The following is a 27,208-nucleotide window of genomic DNA, read 5'->3' on the forward strand; positions in this document are numbered from 1 at the left end:
ACCTACCTGTTCCCCCATTAATGGACATCTTAATGGACAGCTTTCTTCCCCTCCTCTTCCTCCTTCTTCTTTTTTTCCTTGTGTGTGTATGTGTGTGCATGTGTGTGTGTGTGTGGTGCGTGATCCTGAATGCAGGGTGCGAGCTAAGCCACATTTCGTTGACTTCTATCTCTTTGGTTTTAATTGTGCTGGTAACACATGCTCATATTCTCATTGTAAAATATTCAAATAAGGGCTGGGGTGGAGCTCAGCGGCAGAAGTCTTGCCTACTGAGTGCGAGGCTCTGGGTTCGATCCTCAGCACCTCATAAAAATAAATAAAATAAAGGTATTGTGTCCATCTACAATGAAAAAATTTTTTAAATATATTCAAATAATACAGGATGTAGAGTAGATGATGGACGCTTCCCTGGACCTACCGCTCATCTCGGAAGGAAACACAGTGAACTGCTCTAGAGCCTCTTTCCAGTCCTCATTCCAGAGCTTCCCTATATGTGTCTGTTCTCACATTTATGCACCCTCCACCACGTCTCTCTCTCTGATCGCTGCACCCCACTGCTCTCCTGATGCACCCTCTTTCTCACATCTCCTTCTCAGTCTTCCTCAGTCCACCCCCATCCATAGCCTGCCTAGGTCTCCAGATTCAGCCTGTTGAGTCTCAGTTTCCTTTGGTTTTCTTGGTCTCCCCAGAATTCACCAGCCTGGTACCCTGATCTCCTTAAACTCCACAGCCTTGCCACCCACGGTCCCCTGATGGCACCTGAAGCCTCGCCATCTTCCCTGCACAGGGCCCAGCAGCCTCCCTGAATCAGCTGCCCTGTGAACAGAGCCCTGTCTCCAGCCTCTGTGCCTCTGTTTGTGCCATCCCCACAGCCTAGGCCACCCACCCCGTCAGTGCTGCTCTGTGTCCACTAGTCCACATCTCCTCTGAGGACTCTTCCTGACCCTCCCAGCAAAATCCCCCCCCTCTGTGCATCCACCATGCACAGTACAAAGTTCTACTGAAGACCAAAGGGCTCAGGTTGACCAGAAACCTCTCATGACAAAGGTCCCTTTTTATGAGCCCCGGATGCCTCTTATACTGCCACATGCTGTGTTCTGATGGATGGTCAAAATGCTTCATCTCAGCCACATGCCTCTCTCCCCAGACTCACGGGAGTTTCCGAGGGAGTGTGACACATCTTATTTTTACCTGACATTCTGTGCCTGGCACAGACATTTCAATGCCTTCTTGGGGACAAGGAGTGCTCTGAGGTATATATTTCACCATCCTCTTTGGTTTTACCCAGGCATGTGCTAGCGCATAGGCATCTCTGTGAGAACTAGAGAAAGCTTTTCCAGGGGTGCAGTCAAGCCCAAGTGGTTGGTTTGGTGCCTGAGCAGGGACCAAATTTCAGCTTCTATCTTCGGCCTCAGCAAAGTATCCTTGTGCACAGAGACACAAAGTATCCTTGTACTCAACCTGCACCACTGCATAGGGCAGCCCTGCCTCTGATGGTTTATTTCACCATCAAGGCAGAACTCAGCCGACTCCTCTCATGCCCTAACCACATCCTCACTCACCATCCCACACATGCCCATACTCCAATGGCATCTCCATCCACCTCGCTTAGAATCTCAGATCTTTCCATTCAACAAACTTATCTGTTTTCCAGGTGATCCCAGAGCAAAGGCTCTTCCCCAGGGTCACTCAGAGCAGAAGGAGAAACAGACATCAGAAAGTGGACAGGGAGGAGTCTGGAGACAGAGGAGGGTGCTTGCTGAGATGGAGAGATGGGACAGTTCCTAATGGCAAGTTCCTTAATTGCCACCTCTAGTGCCAGGCATAGATCATGAGTGCCCTAACACCTTGCTCTTTTGTCTGCAGGATCAGAATGCAGGAACAGGGAGCAGGCCCAGCCAGGAGGAGCAGAGCCGAGGGCCCCGGCTCCAGTCCTGGGCTCTTCCTGGGATCACACTGGCCCAGAGGACTCAGAATATTTTCTTTGGGGGGGGTAGCAGGGATTGAACTCAGGGGCACTCAATGACTGAGCCCCATCCCCAGCCCTATTTTGTATTTTATTAGAGACAGGGTCTCACTGAGTTGCTTAGCGCCTTTATTTTGCTGAGGCTGGCTTTGAATACATGATCCTCCTGCCTCAGCCTCCTGAGCCACTGGAATTACAGGCGTGGGCCACTGCACCTGACAGGACTCAGAATCTTTACCTTGCCCTCTATATGCATCTCTGCTCCCTGCTCCAGGGCTCATACATCAGACCAAAAGGGGACTGAAGTTCTTCCTTCCCCACACCTAGACCCACCCCTAGACCCACCCCTATTCTACCCAGACCACAGGTGAGCTTGAGTACCTCCAGGGAGGGGAAAGAAGGGCATGGGCAGCACCTCATCCTCCACAGTTGCCCTCCCCTGCCAGTTCTGTCAGCTCAGGTATCCCAGACAGTGGTCAGAAGAGCAGAGCAGAGGATCAACCCCGAATGGGCAGCTCAAGCCCCTCACGCCCCACCAACCAGCCCAGTTCCCCGCCCACTGGCACTGTCTCCACGTGGCTGTCTCGGGAGTCCTCCCCGACAGGAGAAACAAACTGTTCTGCAGACAGTGGGGCCTGGAGGCTCCACTCGGTAGACAAAAGACAGTGCATTATAATTATATTTTCAATTAGCCCTTCACTTTTCTCCTGCACTTACTAACCAAGATCCAGGAAGAAAAGGCTGATTTTAATCATGAGTTTCTCTGCATTCATTAATGGGGTCAGAGTCAGGTGCCATTATTGCATGCAGACTCGGGGAGAAGAAAGCACCCCCGCCCCAGGGAGACTTCTTCAGCGCCACATTCGAGGCAAGGGGCAGGACTGGGACCCACTCCCAAAACGGGGCTGCACCAGCCTCCCTCAGCCTCAGCCCAAGGCTTCTAAATCCACTGCTAAGGTCTGGTACATCAGACCTTGTCTACAGAAAAGACCAGCCACAGGGAGCTCCTAATCTGATGGGAGACACCTAGTTCCTGTCCTTAGGAAAATTGGCCTGATGGCAAAATATCAGGGAATACCTAAAACGACTTTCCTCAATCTGGGCTTTCCCATGGAACACAGATGGATATTATCATTTAATTATATTATTAACAGCAATAATAATTATGTCATTTATTAAGTGCTTATAATGTGTCAGATGGCTGCATGAAGTTCTTTTATACATTATCTTATTTAATCCCCAACAACCCTTTGACATGAGCACTGTATATTAATTTTTTTCAACGAAAATGTATTGTTTTGGTGGGGGGTACTGGGGATTAAATTCAGGGACACTCAGCCACTGAGCCACATCCCCAACCCTAGTTTTTATTTTATTTAGAGACAGGGTCTCACTGAGTCTTAGTACCTTGCCATTGCTAAGGCTGGCTTTGAACTTGAGATTCTTCTGTTTCAGCCTCCGAAGCCCCTGGGATTACAGGCACAAACCACCATCCCGGAAAAAAAATGTACTTTTTGATGACATTTTAAGTTTATATGTAAAATAAGATTTTATGTTTTCTTTTAAAATATTCTACTTTTGGGCTGGGGATGTGACTCAAGCGATAGCGCACTCACCTGGCATGTGTGCAGCCCGGGTTCGATCCTCAGCACCACATACAAAAAAAAAAGATGTTGTGTCTGCCGAAAACTAAAAAAAAAGAATAAATAAAAATTCTCTCTCTCTCTCTCTCTCTCTCTCTCTCTCTTAAAAAATTCTACTTTTACTATTTTCAATCTGACAACTTTATGAAATGAAAAATAAGAATTAAAACTTAAATATATGCCCTTACCCTGTCATTTTTTAATTTTTTCATTTACTTTTTGGTATATAATAGTGTGTTTTGTTATGCCATATTCATCCACGCACATAACTTCATCAACCTCTTTCCCTGTACCTCCCCTTCCTCTCTTCCTCCTCTGATCCACTTGCTCTGATCTGTATATAATTTTTCCCTTTGTATGAATAAGGTGAAGGAGCTTAGGGAGTTCATAATGGTTAAATAACTTGCCCAAGGTCAAGGATGGTGAGTGGTGGGGGCAGAATTCCAATCTAATCCCCCCCCCCCGCCCCAGTGTTAGGGATTGAACTCTGGGCCTCCCGTCTGCTAGGTAAATGCTGTATCACTGAGCTACAATCTCCAGCCTCCAATCCAGAATATTCTTAACCACTCTGCTCTGCTTCACTTCTCTTGACTTAAAACCTTCGTGTGGACAAGTAATTCCACTGGTCATGTTTGTTTTTCCTTATGGAACCTGATTGCTAAAGATGTGGGTGAGTGTGGGCCTTTCAGAGGAAGTCGATAGAGAAAGAAGGAGCCAGGGTGAGCAACCCCAGGTCCCTGCACTCCTGGGCCAGCTGTGCATGTGATGGCAGGGCAGGGCCTGGTAATAAGATAGGGATAGGGACTGTTAACTCTGATCAGCTAGCAGTGACAATCTATTTCTGAAATTGGGTGATGCCTTCAGACCCTTCCTATGGGCATAGCTGAGGAGCTAGAAATGCCAAGAAGCAAGGCAGGCTGGCCACCAATGTGGGCAGAGAAGTCTGCCCACACAATCTCTGGGCCTAAGGGACAAGGGTTAGGTCCATCTATGCGATGGGCTTACAGTTCTACTTCTAAACCCCAAGTGGGTTTAGAAGGACCAGCGTGCACGTGTCCTGCATCAGGAATGCATTAAAGTCTCCTGGGGATTCTTGCTCCTCCCTGGAGCTGTCTGCTTGGCACTCTCCACACTGTGTTAAAACTGTCTTGCGTGTCCCCTTCCTTCATCTCAGTTCTCTGACAACTCTCATCTTACCTGTGCTCAATAAATCCATAATCAAGGACTGGGAGCCCCAATGTAACCCCAAAGAGATCCCCAAAAGCCATGACAGCTGAAAAGGTCCAAGCTCAGGGTACAGAGTATTCTCCCAGCCCTGGGCTCTGGTGTGTTTACCCACTACCTGGCTAATAGTAGGACTGCACTTCTGGCCCCAGGGGACCCCCCGCCCCCAGGGCCTGTCTCTGGCAGCCCAATCCCTCATTTACCTCCTGTCCCTCTATACAAGGGACAGGCCATGGGAGGGAGCCCAGGACCCAGCTCTTGCACCTCCGGGAGTTCTAGGAAAGCGGAAGAGGCAGCCAGACAGAACCTTCCACATGGGGGTGCTGGAAGAGCGCAGGAGAGAGGAAAGCAGCGCTCAGAGGCTCAGTCACCCGGGTGGCAGAACCAGATTGTTAGCTAACAGCTCCCTGTCCCCTGAGGGTCCCCAAGAGGCAGCCAAGACCCCCTCACCCTTCTGCTTCTCCTCTATTGCTCTTTGGGGCTCCCAGTCAAAGTGGAAAAGCACGCCAAGCGGCAGATGATCAGGATTGGAATCCCGCCTCTGCTAGTCAACAGGTGGGGACCTTACTCACGGCTCTCCACCTCCCCGAGTGACCTGTAAAATGGGCCAGTGACCCCACCTCCTCTGGCTGGGGCGGGCGCTTGGATGTGGGTCTCCCGCGCATCCCGCCCTCAGCTCGTGTTTCCTTCTCCGTCCCCCTCCGCTCCTTTTTCTTCTTTCTTTTATTCTTTTTTCTGTCCCTCCCTCCTGCGCCCTTTTTCTTCTCAGCTCAGCAGTCCTAGCCAAACCGCAGCCTTTAGCAATCCTGCGCGCCCACCCGGCGCCCAGGGAGCCTCCGGGCGGCCGCCACCCTCCCGCGGCCACACCGCCCCCCACCCCGCCCTCGCGCCACCCCAGGCCGGTCCCCGGGACGCAGCCTGCCAGACTGCCCGCTGGCCGGGTCGCACGAACCCGAACCTGCCCCGGCCCGCCTTACCGGAGGTCGCGCCCCACCTCGACCTACCCTGTCCACCCGGGGTCACACCCAAACCCGCCATCCCGCGTCCTGCCCTCCTCCCTGTCCTCGTCCTCCCCGCTGGCAGCGGCGCCCAGTCCCAGCTGCCGCGAGGACGAGGCGAAGCGGGACGCAGCGGCCAAGGCTGTGCCCGGGTGGCCGAGGGCACCGGGCGGGGCGGCGGGCTCGGCCGCCAGGACTGAAAGCCCCAGCCTGACCGCAGCCCGAGGGCGACGCTGCAAATAGCCGCGGTTTCCAGCCGGTGCCCTGCCTGCCTCCCGGCCTTCCGGACCTTTGGGGTTTTCTCTCCCTACTTTCCGCCGCCCTCTCTGCTCGGCCAGAAGCCTCCTGCCTTGTCCCCGCTGGGCGCCCACCACATCCTGCCCCCCGCGGGGTGGTTCCTGCGCCCCACGAGGACCCGAGCTGGCACCGGGGCCAGGAGACCTGCATCAAGGTCCAGAGCTCCTGAGGTCTAATAGTCACAATTAAGTTAGAGTTTATTAAATACTGTGCAGAGCACTTTCCTAGCAGGACTTTATGAAATGTTTACCTTGCCCTATGAGGGGCAGCTTCAATTTGCAAATGGTGAAACTGAGACTACCTTATTCTTTAGGGGCTAAGGTCACCCCCTTTACATCTGCAAATGGAAGGCCATCTCTTCTGTCCAAAGGCCCATGCTGGGTCTGCCTGCACCCTTCTTCCCAGTCAGGCCCCAGGGAAGATGGGAAGTCACTGACTGGGAAGCTGGTCTGCCACTACTTCTCAGTGTCATCTAGAGCAAGCCCAGACTGCCTCAGTTTCCGTATCTGTAATAAAATGAAGAGGATGAAAAGCAAAACTCCATCAGTTCTTTTAATTGTGGTACCGGGGATTGAACCCAGGGCCTTGTGCGTGCAAGGTAAGCACTCTACCAACTGAGCTATATCCCCAGCCCAGTAAAACCCCGTTTGTATGAAAGAACTTGATAACAACAGTGGAAAGCCCCAAAGAGAATGTGAGGCATTAAGCATCCTGCCCTTAGACTTAAGAGTCAACAAGATACCTCTCTGGAGTGCTGAGAAGGACCATAGGCCAGCCCAGGCTTGGGAGAAACAGGCTGAACCAGAGAACTGTAGCAAATTCTGGGATTCTGAAGCCATCCTGGCTGGGACCCACCAAAGAGATTCCTGGATGAGGGGAGTCCCCTCCAAATACTCGATGCTAGCCCTTATTTAGCTCTGTCTTAGCTGGCCTGGACTCAGAGTGAATGCACAGTTATTAAGGACCATTTGCATGCCAAGTACTGTCTTTCACAGCCCCCTTCTCAAAGAGCTCACAGCACAATCAACTACCACATAGCCAACTAGCAGGGCTGCCCTGTGCCCAGCTGGCCCATTTGGGAGAACTGGAGCCAACCTCCTTCTTCCAGGGTGTGCAGCCTCCCTCGAGGATCTGTTGCTCAGTGATCAAAACAGGCTGAGTTCCACTCTCCCCTCAAGCGCTACCCTTGTTCAGTACACAACCTGCACAGCCTCTCACAGCAGTCTTTGGAGAACCATAAGAAATGTATTGGAAAATAGGCCAATTAATTCTTGCTAGAGACGGGATTAGAGACAGAAAAACCCTAATAAGGGGGTGCACAGTAAGTGGGACCAAACTTGAAGGATGATTGGGAGTTTACCAGTGGAAAGGAACATCCAGGCAGAGGCAATGACAGGCTAAACCATGAGGGCGGGAAGTCTCTTCCTGTCCTGGGAGCAGGTGGTGGGTTGGAGTCTCAGGCAGGGCAAGAGAGGCTGGCACATGCCAAACAGAATTTAGCCTATCTGCCACCAATAATAGTAAACAGGCATTACATATTTACCATCAAGCACTGTGCTAAGTGTTCCGCACGCGTTATCTCATTACACCAAATTTTGGAAAGAGTGCTATCGTTAATCCTGTTTTACATGAGGGTTATAAGGTCTCACAGTCATTCAGAGAGGAAGCTAGAATTGGAATTCAGGTCTCTGAACAAGCCCTGGTTCTAGACTTCTGATGGGTGGACAGACAGATGGATGAATGGATGCCTCGGTGAAAGAGGGAGGAACTGAACAGGGAAGGTTTGTGATATAGCTCAATTGGTAGAGTGCTTGCCTTGCATGAACAAGACCCCTGGGTTCAATCCCCAGCAGAAGGGGAGCTAGATGATGGGGTACTAAGTTCTGGGAGGAAGACTCTCTGTACAGGGGAGCAGGCATCAAAGGGGGAGGAGCAATAGGGAGGAGCCACCTGCCTGTTTCTTCCTCTTTCCAACATGAGGTTCCCTGGGGGTTGTGGGCCTGGAGCTGGACGCTGCACACCCAACACACTATGCCATTGTGCACTGCCCCTGGAGGGAGACAGTCAGAGGTAAGGCTGGTGTTGCATCAGAGTACTAAGCCCTGGATCAAATGTTGGGGGCACAGCAGGGAGAGGTCTGATCCCTCCTCCTGAGCAGCTCGGCCCATCATTGGCCTTCCCAGACCAGAGGCGGCACAGGAAATGTTTCGGGGTCAAATAAGCTGAGAAAGGAAAGCAGAACAGCTGGAAGGACCAGAGGACAGGGGAATTTCCCCCTCCTACACTCAAGCAGCCAAAAGGCAGCCACTGGAGACGGTATCTTCAGGCTGAGAAGGGCTCCCAGAGGGTCCTCAGTCAGAGCACACGCACCATGCTGCCCTGCCTCACCCTGCTTCTCCTGATAGGGCCGTCCGTATGCAACACAACAGGTGACAGTGGAGAGGAACTGGCACTCAGCGCTGAAGCAGGGCCCTGGGTGACTCTGATCCTAGAGGTAACTTTGGGGAGAGGCTCTGTGCAGGGCAGGGGGTGACCCATGGTGGAGGGGCGGAAGATCCTTTCCACACCTGCTTGGAGAGCTGGCGGTACACTGCAAGGCAGGTCAGCTGACTCCCCTCTGTGACTAGCTTCAAGGCCCTGACCAAAGAGGTCACGGCTCACAGGACTGAGAGCATTAGCTGTGTGTATGTGTGTAATGTATGTGTGTAAACACTTATTTAACACATATTGTATTCCTAGTACTGACTAAATGCGTTATAAACACTAAACACATTTAATCTGTATTTCAACCTCATGGGGAGAGTACCATTATCATCCCTATTTCACAGATAAGGAAGCAGAGACAGAGAGGTCAAGTAGTTTGTCCAAAGTTGCATAGCTTCAAAAGCACAACTGCGCATCTTGTCCAAGATCTTATTTTGTGTATCTCTGTATCAGAAATTTTCTAGAATATCCTTTTGAGGGGATCAACTTTGGGCAAGGTCACTGTTTTGTCACACATGTAGAAACTTTTATTTCCTGACCAGTACTGATATGATAGCAGTCTTGTCTACTCCCCTGAGCACTGTCACTAGGGAGAAATCTAAAAACTGGAGACCCAACATTGCTACCACCCCAACCACAACCAAAATCTGATCTGATCTGATTCAGAAGACAAAGACCTTTGATCTTGGAGCTCCCGATTCAACCAGGGAGAGGGGCTAATAGACCAGAGACAAATAGGTAAATAAGAGACTAGTGCTCAGAGCTAGGTATGGTGAAGCACAGCATGGTCCGGGGCCATGCTGAGGTCCTTGGAAGCTCTTAGAAAATGGGGCCAAAGGAAGGAAGACTTGTGACATGGCAATCATAGTGATGGTTTCCTTTCTGGTTTAAACATGGAACTGTGGATAGCAAGAGGGCAGCGGGCTTGGGAGACGTGGGCTCAAGTCAGCTTCTCCACCGGCGCCTGCTTCTCTCTAGACCTGTTTCTTTACTTGCAAAGTGGGGGGTAGGCATGATACCCAAGATCTTCCTTGAGCTTTGGCCACTTTAGGGAATCTATTCCAAATGGTGGGGAACCCAACGATATGAGAAGCCCGGCTGTGTGAGGGGGCACTCTGGATGGAGCCCTGTGGGGACAGTTGTCAAAAACTCCAGCAAGTTCTGCAGGCTTTCTGCCCACCCACAACTCATCCTGCAGCCGTTCTCATCCTTAGTCTCCTTTCACTTTCCTCTGCCTCCCAAGATGCAGGACTTGGAGTACAGGTGGAGAGATCCAGTTAAAAAGCTGGAGAAACTTCCAAACACTGTGGGTTGCTAAGCATTACTATAGGAGGCTGGCGCTTGGAGACACCTTCCCAATGATCTGCTCACTCCCCAGTTCAGGGCTCCCTGCCTGCTGTCTTCTCTGGAGCTGGGGATTTGGGTTAAACAGTATGGAGGGCTCCACTGAGGGAAAGATCTTCCTGAGTGAAAAGGAATGGATGCCTTCTAATGTCCCTCCAGAAACCCAGTGGCTAGGAAAAGGGTCAGTCCTATTTAAACTTTAAAGGGCCATTCTCTCCCACTTGCATTTGAAGGCTGCCTTTTACCAAGGCAAAGTGGTTTTCATGAGCTTCTCAGAAATGGGTCCAAATCTCCAAAGAGACTTCTCTGGTTTCTGGCCAGGCTGGGTGACTCCAGCCTGAGACAGCTGCTCCAGCCACTGACGACCCAGGGAGGAGACAGATGGGAAGTGAATGAATTAGTCCACAGCTTAGAAAACAATCCACTCTTGATCCCAAAAGTTGGGACAAAAAAGACTGTGAAAGGCCTGTGGGTTCCCATTGCCCCCAGACAGGTCCATGCTGGTCCTGCTAGAGTGGGGGCTCTAGCACTGCCCTGGATTAAAAAAAAAGGATGGAAGAAAGAGCCCCTGATCCAACCTCAGCTCCCAGTCTCTGGGAAGGTGCCTGCATTACTCTGGGCCCTTTCTGCCTGTCTTCCTGGAAAAGGAGGTCCCATCCCTTTCCCTGTTCCCAGAAGGATCCTATTCTGGGTTATAGAAAGGACCACCACTTCTGGGGCTCAGGCTAAGGGAGAGAGAAAGTGCTTTAGCCAAGGTCACGGAGGTAACAAAGGAGGGAGAACTTAAATCCACAGACTTGGGTCAAGATGTTTGTCCTGTCAGCTCAAGGATTAAAATGACTGCCCAGGGTAACAGCCTCCGCCCCCCACCACATGCTGCTGGAAGGCACAGACCCCAGGATAGGTAAATCTGGGACAATAGGGGAAGTGCCCAGGGCAAGGAAGAGAGCCAGAGTTAGAGTAGAAGCAGTCCCACCCTGTCTCCTTGGTGCCCCTGAGTTTAATGGGGGTCCCTTCCTTGCCTATGTTGGGGATGTTTTCCAGAGCAGAATTCTGGGAGTCAGACTTTTGAATTCTGATTCAGCTACTTGTGTGACCTTGGACAAGTCACTTACTCACCTTACATCTTAGATGGCCTGGGTTCATCTCTCACTTTCTAGCTGGGTGATTTTGGACATATTTAATCTCTCTCTACCTCTGTGTTTTCATCTGTAAAATGGTAACAGTAGAAGTACTGGGTAGTGTTTTCATAGGGGTTTGGTGAGCATTAAATTAGTTGGTACATTAAAACCCTCATAACAGTGTCAGTAACTTAGTAGGTAACATGTTAGCTGGTAAATATTATAATGCACAATAGGATGGAAATATGCAAATGAGCTCAGTGCCAGCACACAGCAAGTGTCCTGTGACTGAGCTGCTGTTATTGAGATTGTTACTGCGAGGATTTCCTCCGCGACAGCACCCCCCACCCTACTGTTAACTCTGCTTCTTCAGGAGGTTGCTGTCCCCAGCATTCAGCTCCAGCTGCAGGAGGGGAAGAGGAGCAAGGCAAACCAGTTCTTTGGGCTGATGGGGAAGCAGGTGGAAGGTGAGTGACAGTCGCATGCAGGAGCCCAGCAAAGTGTGGTTCTGAGTAGGTCCTAAGAAGGGGCCCTAGGTTAAAGCAGTGAAGCTTGGATCAGTTACTCCAGTCCAGAAGGGGTCACTCCTGAGATGAGGTGGGGTAGACCATTCATGTAAATTACCATCCTTGGGGAGTGTTAACAATGACAATAGGCAACAGATGTAAATAGAGACTTTCCTAGCATATGGGGAGCACAGACACCTTAATGGTGGGGCAAACACCTTGCACTCTATCTGGTGTCCCTGGCTTCCATTCCTGGGTGACTTTGGGGAGTAGCAGTAAAGCTAGAGGCCAAAGTCAATACACGAGCAAAGCAACCAGCCAAGCTTTTTAGTTGTTTCTTTGGCTCAAATAGAATTACTAAAATAAACCTCTGTTTCCCAAGGGCACTGCCAACGTGGGAGTCCTGCCTGGGGGGGGGGGGGAGAGGAGGTTGCAAGCGGTTTTCTCCTTGCTTATTGTCAACATCCTATTGGGGGGGTGAGGGGGTACCAGAGATTAAACTCAGGGGCACTCGACCACTGAGCACCATCCCCAGCCCTTTTTATATTTTATTTAGAGACAGGATCTCACTGAGTTGCTTAGTGCCTTGCTGTTGCTGAAGCTGGCTTTGAACTTGCAATCCTCCTGCCTCAGCCTCTGTAGTTGATGGATTACAGGTGTGCATCCTATTTCTTAAGTGGTCATGCTCAGTGTTGGTGAGGACATGAGGAAACTGGCATTTTTATTCACTGTCTATATCCATCAAAATAGAAAATGTGCATGCCACTGATCAAAGTATTCTTTTTAACTCTTTTGTAATAGGGAGAATTTGGAAATAACATAAAGACCATCATGGGGGAAAGACTGAAATATATTAGGCACATACATAACCTCAAAGACATTTAAAAAGATGAGGCAGCCAAGCACAATAGTGCATACCTGTAATCCCAGCATCTTGGGAGGCTGAGGAAGGAGGATTGAAAGTTCAAAGCCAGCCTCAGCAACTTAGCAAAGTCCTGAGCAACTTAGTGAGAACCTGTCTCTAAATTAAAAAACATAAAAAGGGCTAGTGATGTGTCTCAGTGTCCCCTGGGTTCAATCTCCAGTTCAAAAAAAAAAAAAAAAAGAGGCAGATTTGTGGGCAGATATGGAAAGAGCTCTAAGATATATGGTTAAAAGGAAAAAGCAAGTTACAGAGGAAATATACATGATAAAAGCCTACTTGCTTTAAAAAATTACATACTTACACATATATGCAAACTCAGGAAAAGTTCTAGAAGGATAAACATCAAACTGTAAGTAGTGGTTGTATCAAGGACAGGAAGTAGAGAATGAGGGGGATAGAATGAAGAGGAACTTTAATTTTTACTGTACAAACCTTTACATGGCTTGGGTTTTAAAACAGTGGGCGAGTATTCAAGGACTACTTCTGCAGTTAAAAAAAAAAGTATGCATATAAAAATAGAGAAAACCAACTTGTGACCAGTTTTGGCCTTAGTTTCCTCTTTTACAAAATGAGTTTGGGAATAGGCCATTTCAAAGTTCTCTTCCCAATCCAACAGCCCAGGAAGAGCAGGGGATGGAAAAGAAAGATTTCCTGAGTATGACAGTTTAATCTCCTTATCACCAGTGGGGACTCAGCTTCCAGTGGGGGAAGTCCCTTCCCCAAGGATGCCCACCCAGCAGGTGCCAGGCACCAATGAGGCCAAAGTGTGTATATCACATTACTCCTCACTGCCTCCTGCCCGGAACACTCCTGCTATCACTTGAGGACACCAGGGGAATGACTATAGCTCCAATGAAGACCCCCCCCCCGCCCTACCTCCCCAAGCCCCCAAAAGGGGTGGCACAGTCTTCATTCCTTCTTTTTTCTTCCCCCAGGAATACCTCCCACCCAGCCAGAGAGAGCAGGTAAGTGTTGCCTAGATCTTCTCTACGCATGCTGTCTGGGGATGGGCAGGCTGTCCCGGCCACTAGCAAATCAGAAATGCAAGGCTGGCATTGCAGTGTAGAGGGTGGGGCCAGTGTGGTTTGGCCAAGTGCTGGGCTTTCTGGTTGTTTCCATAGAGGGTGGTCCATGCATGCCTCGGGAATGCTTGCAGGGCTGGGAGGAGACAGGGGTGTCTAGTTCTGCCAAATTTCAAAATCACTTTGGATCTAAATCCTAGAGTTGGAAAAGTGAATCAAAGATCAGAAGTGCTCAAAGCTTCAATCCCCTGCATACTTCAGGATCTTAAAAGTGAAAATCTGATTAGCCATTACCCTGCTAAAACCTTTCAGCTGAAAGGGAAAAACAAAATCAAAAGAAAGCAAACCAGCCTGTACCCATGACCCCTGAGTGCTCTCGGGATCAAGCCCAACCCCAGCATACTTTTTGGGACTCACTGACTTGACTCTGGCCCATCCCTGGCTGCTGTCCTCCCTGACCACCTGCCCTGCCCAGCCAGTGTGGTCTCCTCAGCCTGGGCACTAGATTCTCCTTGGCATAGTACACTGTACTGTCCTGCCAGGTCACACAGCTGGTGTTCCCAGCCCTCCAGTGCACAGGCTCCAGATCTGCCATCCCTCGGTATCCCAGATACACAGTCTGGTTTCTTCCAAAAGAAGCACCCACTATTGGGCTGGGGATATAGCTCAGTTGGTAGAGCACTTGCCTTGTATGCACAAGGCACTGGGTTTGATCTCCAACATCCCCACACACACATCCCACACTAGGTGCTAGGAAAAACAGATGGGAGAATGGAAGAAAAAGAAGAAATCAGGGTTGGGGCTGTAGCTTAGTGGCAGAGCTGCTTGCCTAGCATGCATGAGGCACTGGGTTCAATCCTCAGCACCACATAAAAATAAATAAATAAAATAAAGGCATGCTGTCCATCTACAACTACAAAAAAAAATTAAATAAAAAAAGAAGAAATCATGAATGAAGACATGAAAGAATGAAACAATCCAGGGTATCCCTCAACTCCAAGATGATTGAGAAATGACTCCATTTTCAAGGTCCCAGCTTTGGCTCCGGTCCTGCCCTTCACTGGTATCCACGACAGTGGTTCTCTATTGCCTCTCTCTTCTCTCCCTCATCTTTCTCCCTCACTAGGGTATAAGCTGGGACAAATGGTCCAGGCCCTCCTGAGGAGGAGGGGATCATCCATGGAAGGTAAGCGAAAGCCCCTGGTGGGCCACAGGGACATCATAGGAAAGTGGCCTTGCATTTTGCTGCCAATCAGACAGAACAGGCTTCCACAAGCCACTAGCAGTAGCCCCTTGGGAGAGGGTAGGGGTGTAGGGAGATGACCCCTGATGATTCAGAACAGAGATAACATGGCTCTGAAACTGTGCCCTCCCCACCCCAACATGCCCCAGCACACTCTGCTCTGCCCCCCGGGGCCAGCTGAACCCACAGTGATGTGTAGTTCTCCATCCTGAAACATGCCCTTACTCCCTCACTGTCCATAAAGTCCTAGTCCTTCCTATTGAGAGGGTGGTGTCTTTCAGTCTTAAGAGATTCACTGCCTTCATCAAATGTCATTAAGTGCACATCATTCTGAGATGGGTACTATCCTAAACAGTTACTAGTTTATACCTCTGGCAGGCGTCAGGCATGGAGGCTGGTAAGTGAATTGGGCAGGGAAAAGTCACAGGTCTGGAGAGCCCACACAAGAAGTGAGTCAATGGGTGCCCCAGAGGTCAAAGATACTTATGAACCTGAGCTCTAGGCTGCCTTCCCTAGTGCCTAACCTCTTCCTCTGAGCTGCAGACTTTGGGGTCCCTCCCTTACTCCCAAAATAGAACATCTGCTTGGGAAAGGTCTCTATTTTCTCCTGAGATTTTCTTGACATGTTTGAACCATTCCATTTAAAAGACCCTGGAAGTCACCCCAACACCAAATAGAAGCGAGTGCCACAGGCATGCTGTGCACAGGAAGCTTAGAAGCTGTTGTTTTTTGGAGATGGAAAGCAATTTGTTCCAAGTCACAAGTAAGCTAATAACAGAGCCAGGACTAAAAGCTATGTCTCCAGTTTCCTGATCCATGGCACCTCCCATGTCCCCAGGCAGGCCTTTGGGACTTTTGAATGCCGCTTCCTCTTCTTTAGAGTAAATAACTAAGGATTGGCTCCATCCCTGTTCTGGAGGCACTTATGATTGAATAATGGAAGATATGGCAGCAGGTCTGTAATTCTGCCACCCTAGATAGCTACGGACAGAAGAAACATGAGAGGGAAATGGAGGGCCCTGGGCAGTGACTAGGGAAGGCCTTTCAGAGTAGGGGAGACATAAGAGCCCCCTAACCACCATCTGTGTACAAAACTCTCCCCAGGCACAGAGGATGAGGACCCAGGTTCAGAGTGAGAGCCTCCAGAGGATGCAAGACCTCTTCCCTGGATCTCACTGCTGACTCTCTCCTCCTGGGTCTTTGGTCCTGCATGCTGGCAATCCACACCAGCCCTGCACTGAACTCACTGGGCTTCTTCCAGGACTCTCAATGACAAGCTGTGGTACACAGATGCACTGTGGTCACCCTGATGAGCAGGAGTGGCCCTGCCCTCCCCCACATGTTGTGCATCACCAGAGCTAGCTTCACAGCACACAAGCAGGAACTCAATAAATGAATGACCACTGAATGGCTTCCTCTGTGGTGTGTGTTGGGGTGGGGGTGGGGGTAGAGGGCAGGATGTCAGCAGGCTTTTATCAGAATTGCAAAGGAAGCCTACTCAGCCCAGGTCCTGTTCTCAGATGGGAAAACAGGCTTGGGACACAGGTAATGAGGTCCTACACAGAGAAACAGGGAAGAGACTTCAGGGTGAGGAAATACAGCAGGTATTTTGGAGTGGGAGGGACTGAGGGCAAGGGAGACTTTTCCCTTTAGGCTCCTCATCTTCTCTACCCCAACCATGACCTCAAGGGTTCAAACCCACACATCTCCTGATTTGGAGAACTGGGTCCCAGGTCACTCATCAATTCCTTTGTATAAGGTGGCCCCTTTGCCTTTAAGACACAGTGATCCCATTTCTGAGTCTTGGAAAGAGCACTAGGGGAACAGAACAGCTTCCAGCCTCAGGAGGTCCCCAGTGTGTTAGGGGGACCCTTGTCCCTGCCCTTGTAGTTTGAGGCAAGTGGGACACAGAGGAACCCAGAATGCCTAGAAAGAAGCCTATTAGCCAGAACGAAGCCCCAGGGGAAACCTAAGCAACGAGAGGTTCTGAACCAGGAGTGAGTTGGGAATTATGTGGGGAGGTTCAGCTATAAAGGAGATCCATTCATTCACCAGGCCACAAGACGTTAAGCTTCTGTCACTCAAGAAAAAAAAAAAAAAAAAAAAGGTTAGTTTTTCTGGACATTTGAGTCTTGTCAGGGAATGTGGGTGGGAGTAGGTTATATTTAAAAGGAGGGGAAAGCAGGCCTTGATGGAGGGCAGGACCTTCATCTAGGTGCCAGGGAAGTGACAGGAAGGCTGATAAGGGGAAGCCAAATGGTGCCAGCACAACCTGTGGCTCCTTCCATCTGACCTGTAGTGACTCTGTCCTAAGACTGCCTGCTCATTGTAAACCCAGAACACACCCTGAGCCTTTTTTTTTTTTTTTTTTTTTTTTTTTGGCAGGAGCTGGTACTGGGGATTGAACTCAGGGGCACTCCACCACTGAGCCACACCCCCAGCCCTATTTTGTATTTTATTTAGAGACAGGGTCACATAGTCACTTAGTACCTCGATAAGTTGCTGAGGCTGGTTTTGAACTCAAGATCCTCTTGTCTCAGTCTCCCAAACTGCTGGGATTACAGGTGTGCATCACCATGCCTGGCTCCTGAACCTCTGTTTTATCTCATACCTGTCATGCCCAGTGATGCATATGGGAGCAGGGGACAGTGCAGGCAGTCCTAGGAGTCTTACACTGCCGAACTCCCCCGTCAAGGAGTTTCCTAGCCTCCCCAGTGCCCATTTTGCCCTAGCCCCCCTATCCAATGGTTGGTCCCAAGGGATGGGTTGCTTCAATAACCCAACTCAAGGAGCAGCAAAGGGGTTTATGACTTTATCCATGTGTTTGAAGTTTGGGAGGTTTAGGAAAAACCAAACATTTAATAAGTTTCCTCAATACGCTAGCACTTCCCTGGAACCTCAGATAGGACTGGGAATATGAAAGAAGTGAGATAGGAATTTGCTCTGATGACCTAAGGTCCTTAGAAGAGAACCAAGATGCACTCACTCTGGAAAGCCCACGGCCTTCTTGCCAATCATCTCTTTGGAATCCACCATGTTCCCTCAAGCTCCAGTTCCAGCACATGCCATTCCCTTTCCATTTTGTGGGTTCTTATTCACAGGTCAATTTCTCCATAAAGCTTCCCCCTTGGGAAACTACCCATTCATTGCCTTCTCAGTGTTCCCAAAGCACCTTACACACTTTCTTCCATTCACACTCAATAGAAAATGTGTTGCTCTAATTAGTTTGCCTCAAGGTCAGGAACCTCACCTTAATTATCTTTATACCCTCAGCTCAAACAGTAGTGCTTGATGCGTAAGTGGTCCTCGGGGAGTGGGTTGGAGGGCTCACGTTTCCTGTCCACAAGGAGTCTGTCTCGAGGGAGCCAAAGTTAATGCAAGTAACTGAAGTAAATAACAGCAGCCACTGCTTAGTGGAGTAGTCCTTGAACACGGTGGGTAGTCCTTGAACTCTGCATGTCCGACAATGAACTTCTGATCTGCATCGCTACACATTAGTATACCCAGATGCCAAAGAAAGCTGGGAGTTACTCTTCACCTCTGATGCATCCTCTAGCTGTAGAGGATGTCAAATTCTTCCACTTCTGGCCATCTCCGCTAGCTCCATTAACATAAGCCACCCTTGGCCCTTCTTGGAAGGGAGTGGCCTCCCCACAGTCTCTGCTTTCATCTTGCTGCCATCCACTACTTTTTTTGTGTGTGTATGTGATGCTGGGGATTGAACCCAGGGTCTTACGCATGCAAGGCAAGCGCTCTACCAACTGAGCTATATCCCCATTCTTCCCCATGCCTTTTAAAAAAGGAAAATGGATTGTACCCATCCCTGACCAGTTCAGTGCTGCCCTGAGATAAGCACAACAATCTTGTCAACGCCTCCAAGGTCCTGTGCTCTCTGTTCTCTCCTCTCAATCCTCAAGCTCATTACCAGGTTCTCAGGCTTCCCCAACTGGGGAAGTTACTCTACTTCTCTCCTGGGTTATCTTTCAGGTTCTAGGATAAAGGCCCTTTTAAAGACAGGGCTTCTTAGTTCAAGTTCAACCAATTCTCTTTTGCTATGCTTTTTTTTTTTTTTTGGTCCCATTCCTGTTTCACTGATCACAATTGAAAATAATTCGCCTCATCCAGGAGATTGCTAGTCACTCGTGTAGCACTAAATCTCCTGTCTTGGAGCCTAATGACACTTATATTTGGGTACTGAATGAATGTCAGGCACTTTGCAAGACAATTCACCTTCACAACCATGATTCCTGGTCTGTCATGCCCAGTGATGCATATGGGAGCAGGGGACAGTGCAGGCGTCCTAGGAGTCTTACACTGCCGAACTCCCCCGTCAAGGAGTGAAGTTACACAGGAAATGGCAGAGCCGAGATTTGAGTCAAGGCAGCTTCACTCCACATGCTCAAACCTGACGCTTACAAGCCTCAGGTGAAATTATAAGTGGGGCCTCAAAGGAATCCCTTTTTAACTGGACCTATTTGGGTAGGGGAAAAAAAAATTCCCAATGTCTGATCCCAGCACACCAGAATCTCAAGAAGCTCCATCCAGATCAAATCATTTCAGAAATGTTACGTTCTCCCTCCTCTTTGGAAAATTCTAGAATGCATTAGCTTATTGGAGGTTTTGAGAAGTCCAGAAGTCAAAACATATACTGGTACTTACAGTGTTTTCCAAATTTATTTTACCACAGCACTCTTCGTTCATACTTTTGTATTTAATGGAAGACTTCTGGGGAATGTTGAAGTGGAGGCTTTCCCAGTAAACACAGAGAAGGGGATAATGGGCTAATTCAACTGCATGCTGAGGCTACGTGGAAGGGAATGATGAAGGCTATGAGGGCTGAGTCAGCTTATGGAAAAACTTGAAAGCCAGGATAAATACAAACTTAATCCAAGGAGCACAGGAGGTCACATGAATTCTTGAACAGGGAAGTGACAGGCTGTGTGTCAGTTGTAGAAGCACATTAATCCACTTCTAAGGAAGTGGGTGAGAATTCTAAAGCCAGTCAGAGGCCTCAGAAACAATTTGAGAGTTGGGATGTGCTAAATGACCACACTGGGGCTGAATTGACTGAGGGTGCCATTCACATGAGTTGCCCAAGATGGGGATCCTCCCCTGTGCACCTTCCAATTACAAGAAGGAAATAAATGGAAACTATAGGATCAAACTGAATTCTAGCCCTTCAGAAATCCTTTTTTTTAAATTCTGCCCCCAATACTGGGAATGGAACCAAGAGCCTTACACATGCTAGGCAAGTGCTTTTACCACTAAGCTATACCCCCAGCCCTCATTAAGTCCTGTCTCGCTTACCCTTTACTGTGTCAAACAATTCCAAAACATGGCTTAGAAGAATATTTCTCTGGGGTGGTGGGACTTAAAGCTGGATGTTTCGTTAGCTTCCTATGGTGACAGCAGGGACCATTCACAAAGCTGCAGTGAGGAGTTTGTCTGAAATTGAAACTTTCAAGAAATCCAAGTGTGGACTTGTGTAGCTACCAGCTAAAGTAACCCAGTTGTCTCTTACTTGGTCTCCCTTTCCCTGGTAGTTTAGCCCAAGCTTCTAGCTTGAAAACATGTCAGCACATGTCCAACAGCAAAGGTGGAAGCTACCAGAAGCACTTCCATATCATTTTACCAGTCAAAATGAGTCATAGGTAAAAGTGGACCACTGATAGGAAGGAGCAGTACATACTTACGGGGATGGGAGCAATTGTTGGTAGCCATCTTTGAAGATATCCAAGAGTATAAGTTTCTGGTAACTTTGGAATAAACTTTTATAAAGCAAGATGTTTCCAGAAACAAATACCAATTAAGAACAAAGTCTGGCTTCTTGGAATGAATGTGACTTGGTTAAGAAAAAAGGTGTTTCTCTCTACATGGAACACGTGGCAGGTACCATGAAGCTAGAGTTGTACAACAGCACAGGTTATTCTCTCCACTCTTGGGCACAAGTAAACAAACTTCTAAGCCCCTAAATGGCGATGGCAGGACCTGTGTCTAAAGGTATTGCACAAGAGTGAAGAGGCAGTCTGATATTTTGGCACCAGGGGCATTTTTCACCACCAGGCAATCCTTCTGTTTCTTTCTTAGTGACATTTATTGGCATTGTTGAAGACACCACAAAGGAAGTGAGCAATTACACTGCCCTCATCAGCAGGAGATAGTCTGGAAGAAGCAGTCTTACATGTTTGTGGCAAAAAGTGGTAGAGCAAAACCAGTTGAGGTCCAATTCTAGAATTTCATGATCCTGATGAACAGCAAAGGGTCATTTCTGAATTCAACACGTGCTATTACTTAACAAAGAGGTTTTCATATTTTATTCTTATGACATGTGCAATTCTATACATTTTGTACGTATACATACCTGTGAGTCTCACAGGGAAGAGGGAAGCCAATGTTGAGAGACAGTAAGGCATGCCTTTGCCATCCCATTTCGCTACACTAGATGGAATTAGTTGTGGAGTCCACTCACACTCAAGAACCAGCTTAGGGCCTTGGGCTAAGAGTGAAGGCAGGCCGAGAGCAAGACTCCTATTCTCACTGAGGCTTCTCAAACCAGGCTTTCTTAAACCCCGGTCCAGATATGGCCTTCAAAGGTGATTTCCTGAGCTGTAGATAAGTGTGTACAGATCTGCACAGGTGCATTAAGAAAAAAAAAAAAAATCAAATCCAGTGCTTTGATCAGATTTCGAAAGGTCAGAAGAAAACAAAGGGGAGTAAAGATGTAGCGAAGAACTCTGCTGCTTGATCCTCCACCTCATGAAACCACTGTTTTAGTGCCATTTGACACTGATTGCTCATCAAAGGAGGAAAAGGCAGGGAGGTCAAGGACTGCCCTTGGAAAGTTACTAATATACATCCAGAAAAGACTGGTTTTCATTTGCTTCATGTTCCAGAAGGAATGTGTACTGTAAGCAAGCTGTGGCTTTTTATATACTCGTTTTAGATGTTATGTAGCCCCCACCTTCATCTCAACTAACTGGCTTGACATGGTCAACTCCATTCCAGGCCCCTCCTAACCTGTCCAGAACTATAGGGAAACAGGGCTGGGGTTGTGGCTCAGTGGTAGAGTGCTCACCTAGCATGTGTGAGGCACTGGGTTCGATCCTCAGCACCACATAAAAATAAACAAACAAATTAAAGACATTGTGTCAACCTAAAAAAAAAAAAAAGAAAGAAAGAAAGAAATGTGAAAACAATAGAGGCATCAGGTCACCAGACCGCAGGACAGCATTATCAAAATATAAGATTTGGAACTAGAGGAGCAAGGCTCTCATCCTGTTGCTATTAGCTGCCAAGAACTCTCTGAACATCAAAACTTCTCTTCTGGAAAAAGCATCTAAAACCCATCTTCCAGTGCTGTAAGGGCACTGTGCAGGCAAAGGGGCAGTTTGTCCCTAATTCATCAGCAGTCCCAAGTGAGGCATATCTTCTGCTTCCCTGGTTTCTCACTCTGGCCCAACTTGTTACCTCTACAACCAACCAAAATCAACTCTTGTCTCAAAGTATTTACTAGCTTCCTTAATATTCTTGTAATGGAAGCTTTAGAAACATGGGTGCCTGTAGCCAGGGCATCTAGCTAGCAGGGAGAGGATGATTAATCATTAAGGAATCAAAAAAGCTATAAGAAAGGTGTGGGGCTTCACTGCTTCTGGTGTCACCGTGGGTTCCAGGTTTCCCTGCAAAACCAATGTGAACATCAGCTGCATGGGGCTATTGCGAGGCAGCAATGCCACCAAGCATATGGGAAGTACATGCTAGAGGTTACTTCCTCCCAAAATGGTGTAGGTGACTCCACTGGATGTCAGGAGTTAGATCCAGGACTGTCAACTTCTAATGAGGAGCAGCTGAGCTTCTTTTATGCACAGGGGTTAGAGAACTTCAAAGGGGATAGCAAGTCCCACTCAATGTTGTGCAGGAAAGTAAACACTCTGTTCCCATAGTTGTAAAAGGTTCAAACCAGAAAAGTCTTCCTTTTACTAAAAGGGGTAACAACCAGTTTAGAGGACTAGGACCAGGACTGTGCACAAAACTCTAAGAATATTTTCCTCTGAGCATTTCATTCCCATAGTTTATATTACCTAATTCTTTTTTCAAAATGTGAAGAAAAGCAAAATTTTCCTTTGAGGCAAACATTTACAACAGGGAGACTCTGGCATGCATCATTCTAAGAAAAGATGAGACAAGTCTTTTCATAAAAAACTTCAGCTTCTCTTCACCCCATGCTTACCCTAATAAGTGGCACCCAAGGACTGTAGCCTTGCAAAGGACTCTTGGTGTGCCCAGAGGTATAGGGTCTCAACACTCCCAGCCACAGTAAACAAAACCATCTCAGCAACACAACAACTCCCACCCTCCTCCCTTTCTACCAGACAGATGGAAAGTGCCCAGCTTCCTTTCCTGCCACTGGAAAAAAGCTGCAGACAATCTGGAAGAGAAGGAATGATTAGAGGTGACACAATTCACTACTGGCAAATGTGCTTAGAGATAGATGAGACATCTGTTTCTGACTCCCTTAAGTATCCATCGTAGCTGGGGACTGTGGTACACTTCTGTGATCCCAGTGGATCCAGAGGCTAAGACAGGAGGATCGTGAGTTCAAAGCCAGCCTCAGCAACAGTGAGGCACTAAGCAACTCAGTTGACACCTTGTCTTTAAATAAAATAGAAAATGGAGCTGGGGATGTGGCTCAGTGGTCAAGTGCCCCTGAATTCAATCCCTGGTTACCACCCACCGCCCCACAAAAAGGTATCCATCATATGCTACCTATACTCACTTCCCACTGATTCCTTTGCCCCTAAAACCAGACAAAAATGAACTCAATAAAAAAGTATGTGTAATACCAAGTAGCCACTGCTGGCACCAAAAAGAAGGCAGTTTGAATTCATCCCAACTACACAAGTTCAGACTCAGCACTCCCTCTATGGCTAGCACCACAGGGAAAAACAATTCCATAGCCACAAACCACATCCCTCAACAGTCTACTGCTAGAAAAAACAAGTCCCCACGCACTTACTATTAGAGCAGGTCAGCTGCGTCATTTTCATACACAAATGAAAGCCCCAGATAAAACGGACTTGAGCAGAGAACATGCTTTATTGAGGAGTAGATATAGAAGAGCACATTCTACCACATGTGGGGAAGGGTTTAGCATCTGTAAAAGGCCTTTACCCCTTAAGAAAACCCCCAGTGAAGTTGCTTTTGGATAAATTTTAACAGTGACACTGAAACTGGAGGGGAGCCGCCACTGAACATGCTTAAAATCAGCTCCCCCCAACCCACAGTGAATATAAGTAGTGTACAGAGATGACAAGAGAAAGGCACAAATGACCAGAGTCGGGAGTGTGGTAAGGGTGCCACATGAAGACAGCAGTGTTGTAGGAGACCAAGTTGGGAAGGGTGACATGTCAGACATCAAAAGCTGCCCCAAGATAGTAGGTTATAACGGGCTAGGGAGAAATTAGAGGGAACAACTCTTCCTTCACTTGAACAACACCAAAAATAGGAGACCAGAGAATATAGGATGGTGTCAAATCCCAAAAAGGAAATGGAGGAGGAGTTCTTGGAAGGGCAGAAGCACTTTAGTCCTAGAAGAGGGTGAGTAACTGTTGAAAAGAGAAGCAAACCTTGGCAGGTGGCCACTCTGCCTTGCTGAAAGCCATGGGCTGAGACAGAAAGTCATTTTCAATCACTTTCAACTTCTCCCAAGATGCTCTGGACAAAATCAGTGTAACTTATGTGGAAGTACAGGTGTCCTATTAAAACTGGTATGAGGGAAAAGGTTTTGCAGTACTATTAAACTAGTTAACATGAAGCATGAAAGGGAGAACTGGAAATTATTTTGGCACCTGTGAATGTAAAAGGGGCAGGGAGTAAAGAGAGAAGAAAACATTTACTGCTGGGCACTTTGTGGTGAGGCAAAAGAATTATCCATTCCCTTCCACAATGCCCACTGCCCACAGGTGAACTCAAACCAAAATACAAAATCACCACGTCTTATTGCTCTCGCCATATCATTTGGATGGATTATTGTACTGTTACCAAAACTAATCTCTGGGAAACTCTTAAGAATTATTTGGTTCTGGGCAGCCCAATATTGATCAAAAACAAGTCTTCCAATAAAAATGGAGGAAGAAAGGTTAAATAAAGCAAGATGAAATCTCATGTGAATGGACCCCTCCCAGTACACATACACACCCTCAAAAGTGCTGCCTCTTCCCTGCCCCTCCACAAAAACACTTGTAAAGAGTAACTGGAAAGGTCTTGGTAGTGGCAACCATATTTGGAGGTCTGGTGACCAGGCGGCAAGAAGCACTAGTACAGAGTTCAGAGGACAAGACACACCTCATGGGGCAAGAGAACATGAGGAGGGAACCAGTGACTGGACAGGTACAGTACCATAACAGAACTCCTTGGGTCAGTGCTATGAGGGATCTGCACTTGAGTCTAATACAGATCTCATCCAGGCAACCTCACTGAGGCCGAAACAACAGTTCCTCAGAACCAGCGTCTGCAGTGTAAATGAAGGTCAGAGCCAGGACAGTCCTGAGGGGGATGGTCTTCCCAAAGGATACTGTACTTGCCAATCACAAGAGCAACAGAAATGACAGACAGATCCCTAGGGTACGGATTCCTACTGCTGGGGTTCGCTGGCTCGGAATGACAGGTCACTTTAAGTGCCCTTGGGAGGGGTCCATTTTAAGCAGCTTGGATCCATGGTTTTATTGGAGTTGGACCTTTTGGCCTCTTTGGCTATCCACTCATCAATCAGGTCCTGGGAAGAACAATGGGAACAACTGTTAGACTTGTTCAATCAGCATGCCTTGACATACAGATTTTAAAATAAATACTAGCCAAGAAGAAATCACCAAAAGGTTAACAATTTATTAAAGTTTAAGAAAATATCCTTTGATTTGCAAACGGCTTTCCTACCTAATAAATTACTTCCAATTTTGCCCATAGTAAGAACGGGAATCATTATTCACCTATCTTTATTATACGTATGAGTCAACTAAAAAAATTAAAAGTGGGCATTAGTTGAGATGGCATTTAAAACCATTCTGAAAGCCCTGGAGTCTGTGAAGATTCCCCTCTACAGCTGGGCCATTCTTCCTAATCTAAGAAAATCATTAAATGATAAAAGTGCTATGCAACATAAAGCTGCTTAACTGGTGTCATCCAACTTTGAGACAGGAGCTTAACAAAAGCTCCGATAAGGACAAGGTAGGAAATAAGCTTAATACCAAAGGTCACTCGGGCTTCACACTGCCAGTTAAAGAAATGAAGGCATAATATTTGAGCTCCTCTGTGAAAGGATGGGTGGTAAGACCCCTACTGGGCTCTGCTCAAGAGCCGGTCAGCAAGGAGCAAGCAGCTGATTAAAAACCTCACCTGTCTCTTTAAAACTAGGTGTTTGCCTTTCCAATACTTGAGCATCTGAAGGGCTTGCAGAGTGCTGACAATGTCCACGGGATTCACGGCGGTCTCCTGACTAATTTCTGAAACAGAAGAGTCACTGAGAACCTGGTCAAAGCACAGACCCCCACCCTTTTTGAGGTTTCCTTTCTCTTAGAAGAAATTCAAAGGGCTAGAATCTCTGATTCAACCCTACCTGTTCGGAAAATGTATACAAAAAATTTGACCAGTCCAAATAAGAGTGAAAAAGGATATTATAGTAAGAAGCTACTCTTGGTTAATTAGAGATATCAAGGTCAAACAGACCAAAATGAATCCTACCTTTGCATAAAAGGGATATCTTAAAAGCTCTTGCATGTGTCAAAATATTTGTTTTTCTTCTTCATTTTTAAGAAACCAGTTCATAGCCATTCCCAGGGGTCAACTGCTCTAGAATCCCTAGGCACTCTAGTGAGGCTCTCTGTAATGGTCCATATCTGTGGTCTTCATATTTAGAAGAAGACAGAATGGGGCACAGCTTTGCAGGTGATAAAAAGCATGAACAGGGGTCAAGTGGAAAAGGTAGGACATCTAGTGGAACTAACAATGAAACATTAAAGAATTAAAAACCAACCTTTGATAGAAATCTCTTTGCCTTGAAAATTATGCAGGTAACGGAGAAGCACTTCTTTCCAGTAACTACGATAGCTTATGAGCCCCAGATCTGAGAGTGGACGTTCTGGAGAGCCAACTTTTTCTTCCACTTTGGAAAGTAAATAACCTGCCAGGGAACAAATACAGACTTTTTCTTTTTTTTAATTTTTAAGTTGCTGGTAGACCTTTATCTATCTATTTATTTATTTATTGTGCCAATATTTACTTATTTATGTGTGGTGCTGAGAATTTAATCCAGTACCTCACACATGCCAGGCAAGTGTGCTACTGTTGAGCCACAGCCACAGCCCCAGCCCCAGCCCCAGCCCCAGCCCAAATACAGACTTTTTCTACCAACACTATATTTCACCCTAATAGCAAAGAATAGTG

At 47.7% G+C, this 27,208-nt stretch overlaps 1 protein-coding gene and 1 long non-coding RNA gene across 3 annotated transcripts in view; one reads left to right on the forward strand and one right to left on the reverse strand.

The window, feature by feature from the left end:
- Positions 1 to 13,332: 13,332 nt before the first annotated feature.
- LOC308636765 lies at positions 13,333 to 16,174 on the forward strand. The gene is made up of 3 exons (XR_014019474.1): positions 13,333 to 13,473; positions 14,657 to 14,716; positions 15,878 to 16,174. It is a non-coding gene; the product is annotated as an uncharacterized lncRNA (long non-coding RNA).
- Positions 16,175 to 23,847: 7,673 nt separating this feature from the next.
- Positions 23,848 to 27,208, reverse strand: part of KAT7 (lysine acetyltransferase 7) — a 31,157-nt gene continuing 27,796 nt past the window's right edge. For both annotated transcript variants that reach the window (XM_081272641.1, XM_081272640.1), the window contains 3 exons: positions 26,799 to 26,945; positions 26,162 to 26,268; positions 23,848 to 25,544 (listed from right to left, as the gene is read on the reverse strand). In XM_081272641.1, the coding sequence (XP_081128767.1) occupies positions 25,443 to 25,544; positions 26,162 to 26,268; positions 26,799 to 26,945 (356 nt within the window). In that variant the 3' untranslated portion in view covers positions 23,848 to 25,442. The remainder of the gene's footprint in view (positions 25,545 to 26,161; positions 26,269 to 26,798; positions 26,946 to 27,208) is intronic.

Source organism: Spermophilus citellus (assembly GCF_964194105.1).
Source record: "Spermophilus citellus genome assembly, chromosome: 17".
Lineage (NCBI taxonomy): Eukaryota > Metazoa > Chordata > Mammalia > Rodentia > Sciuridae > Spermophilus > Spermophilus citellus.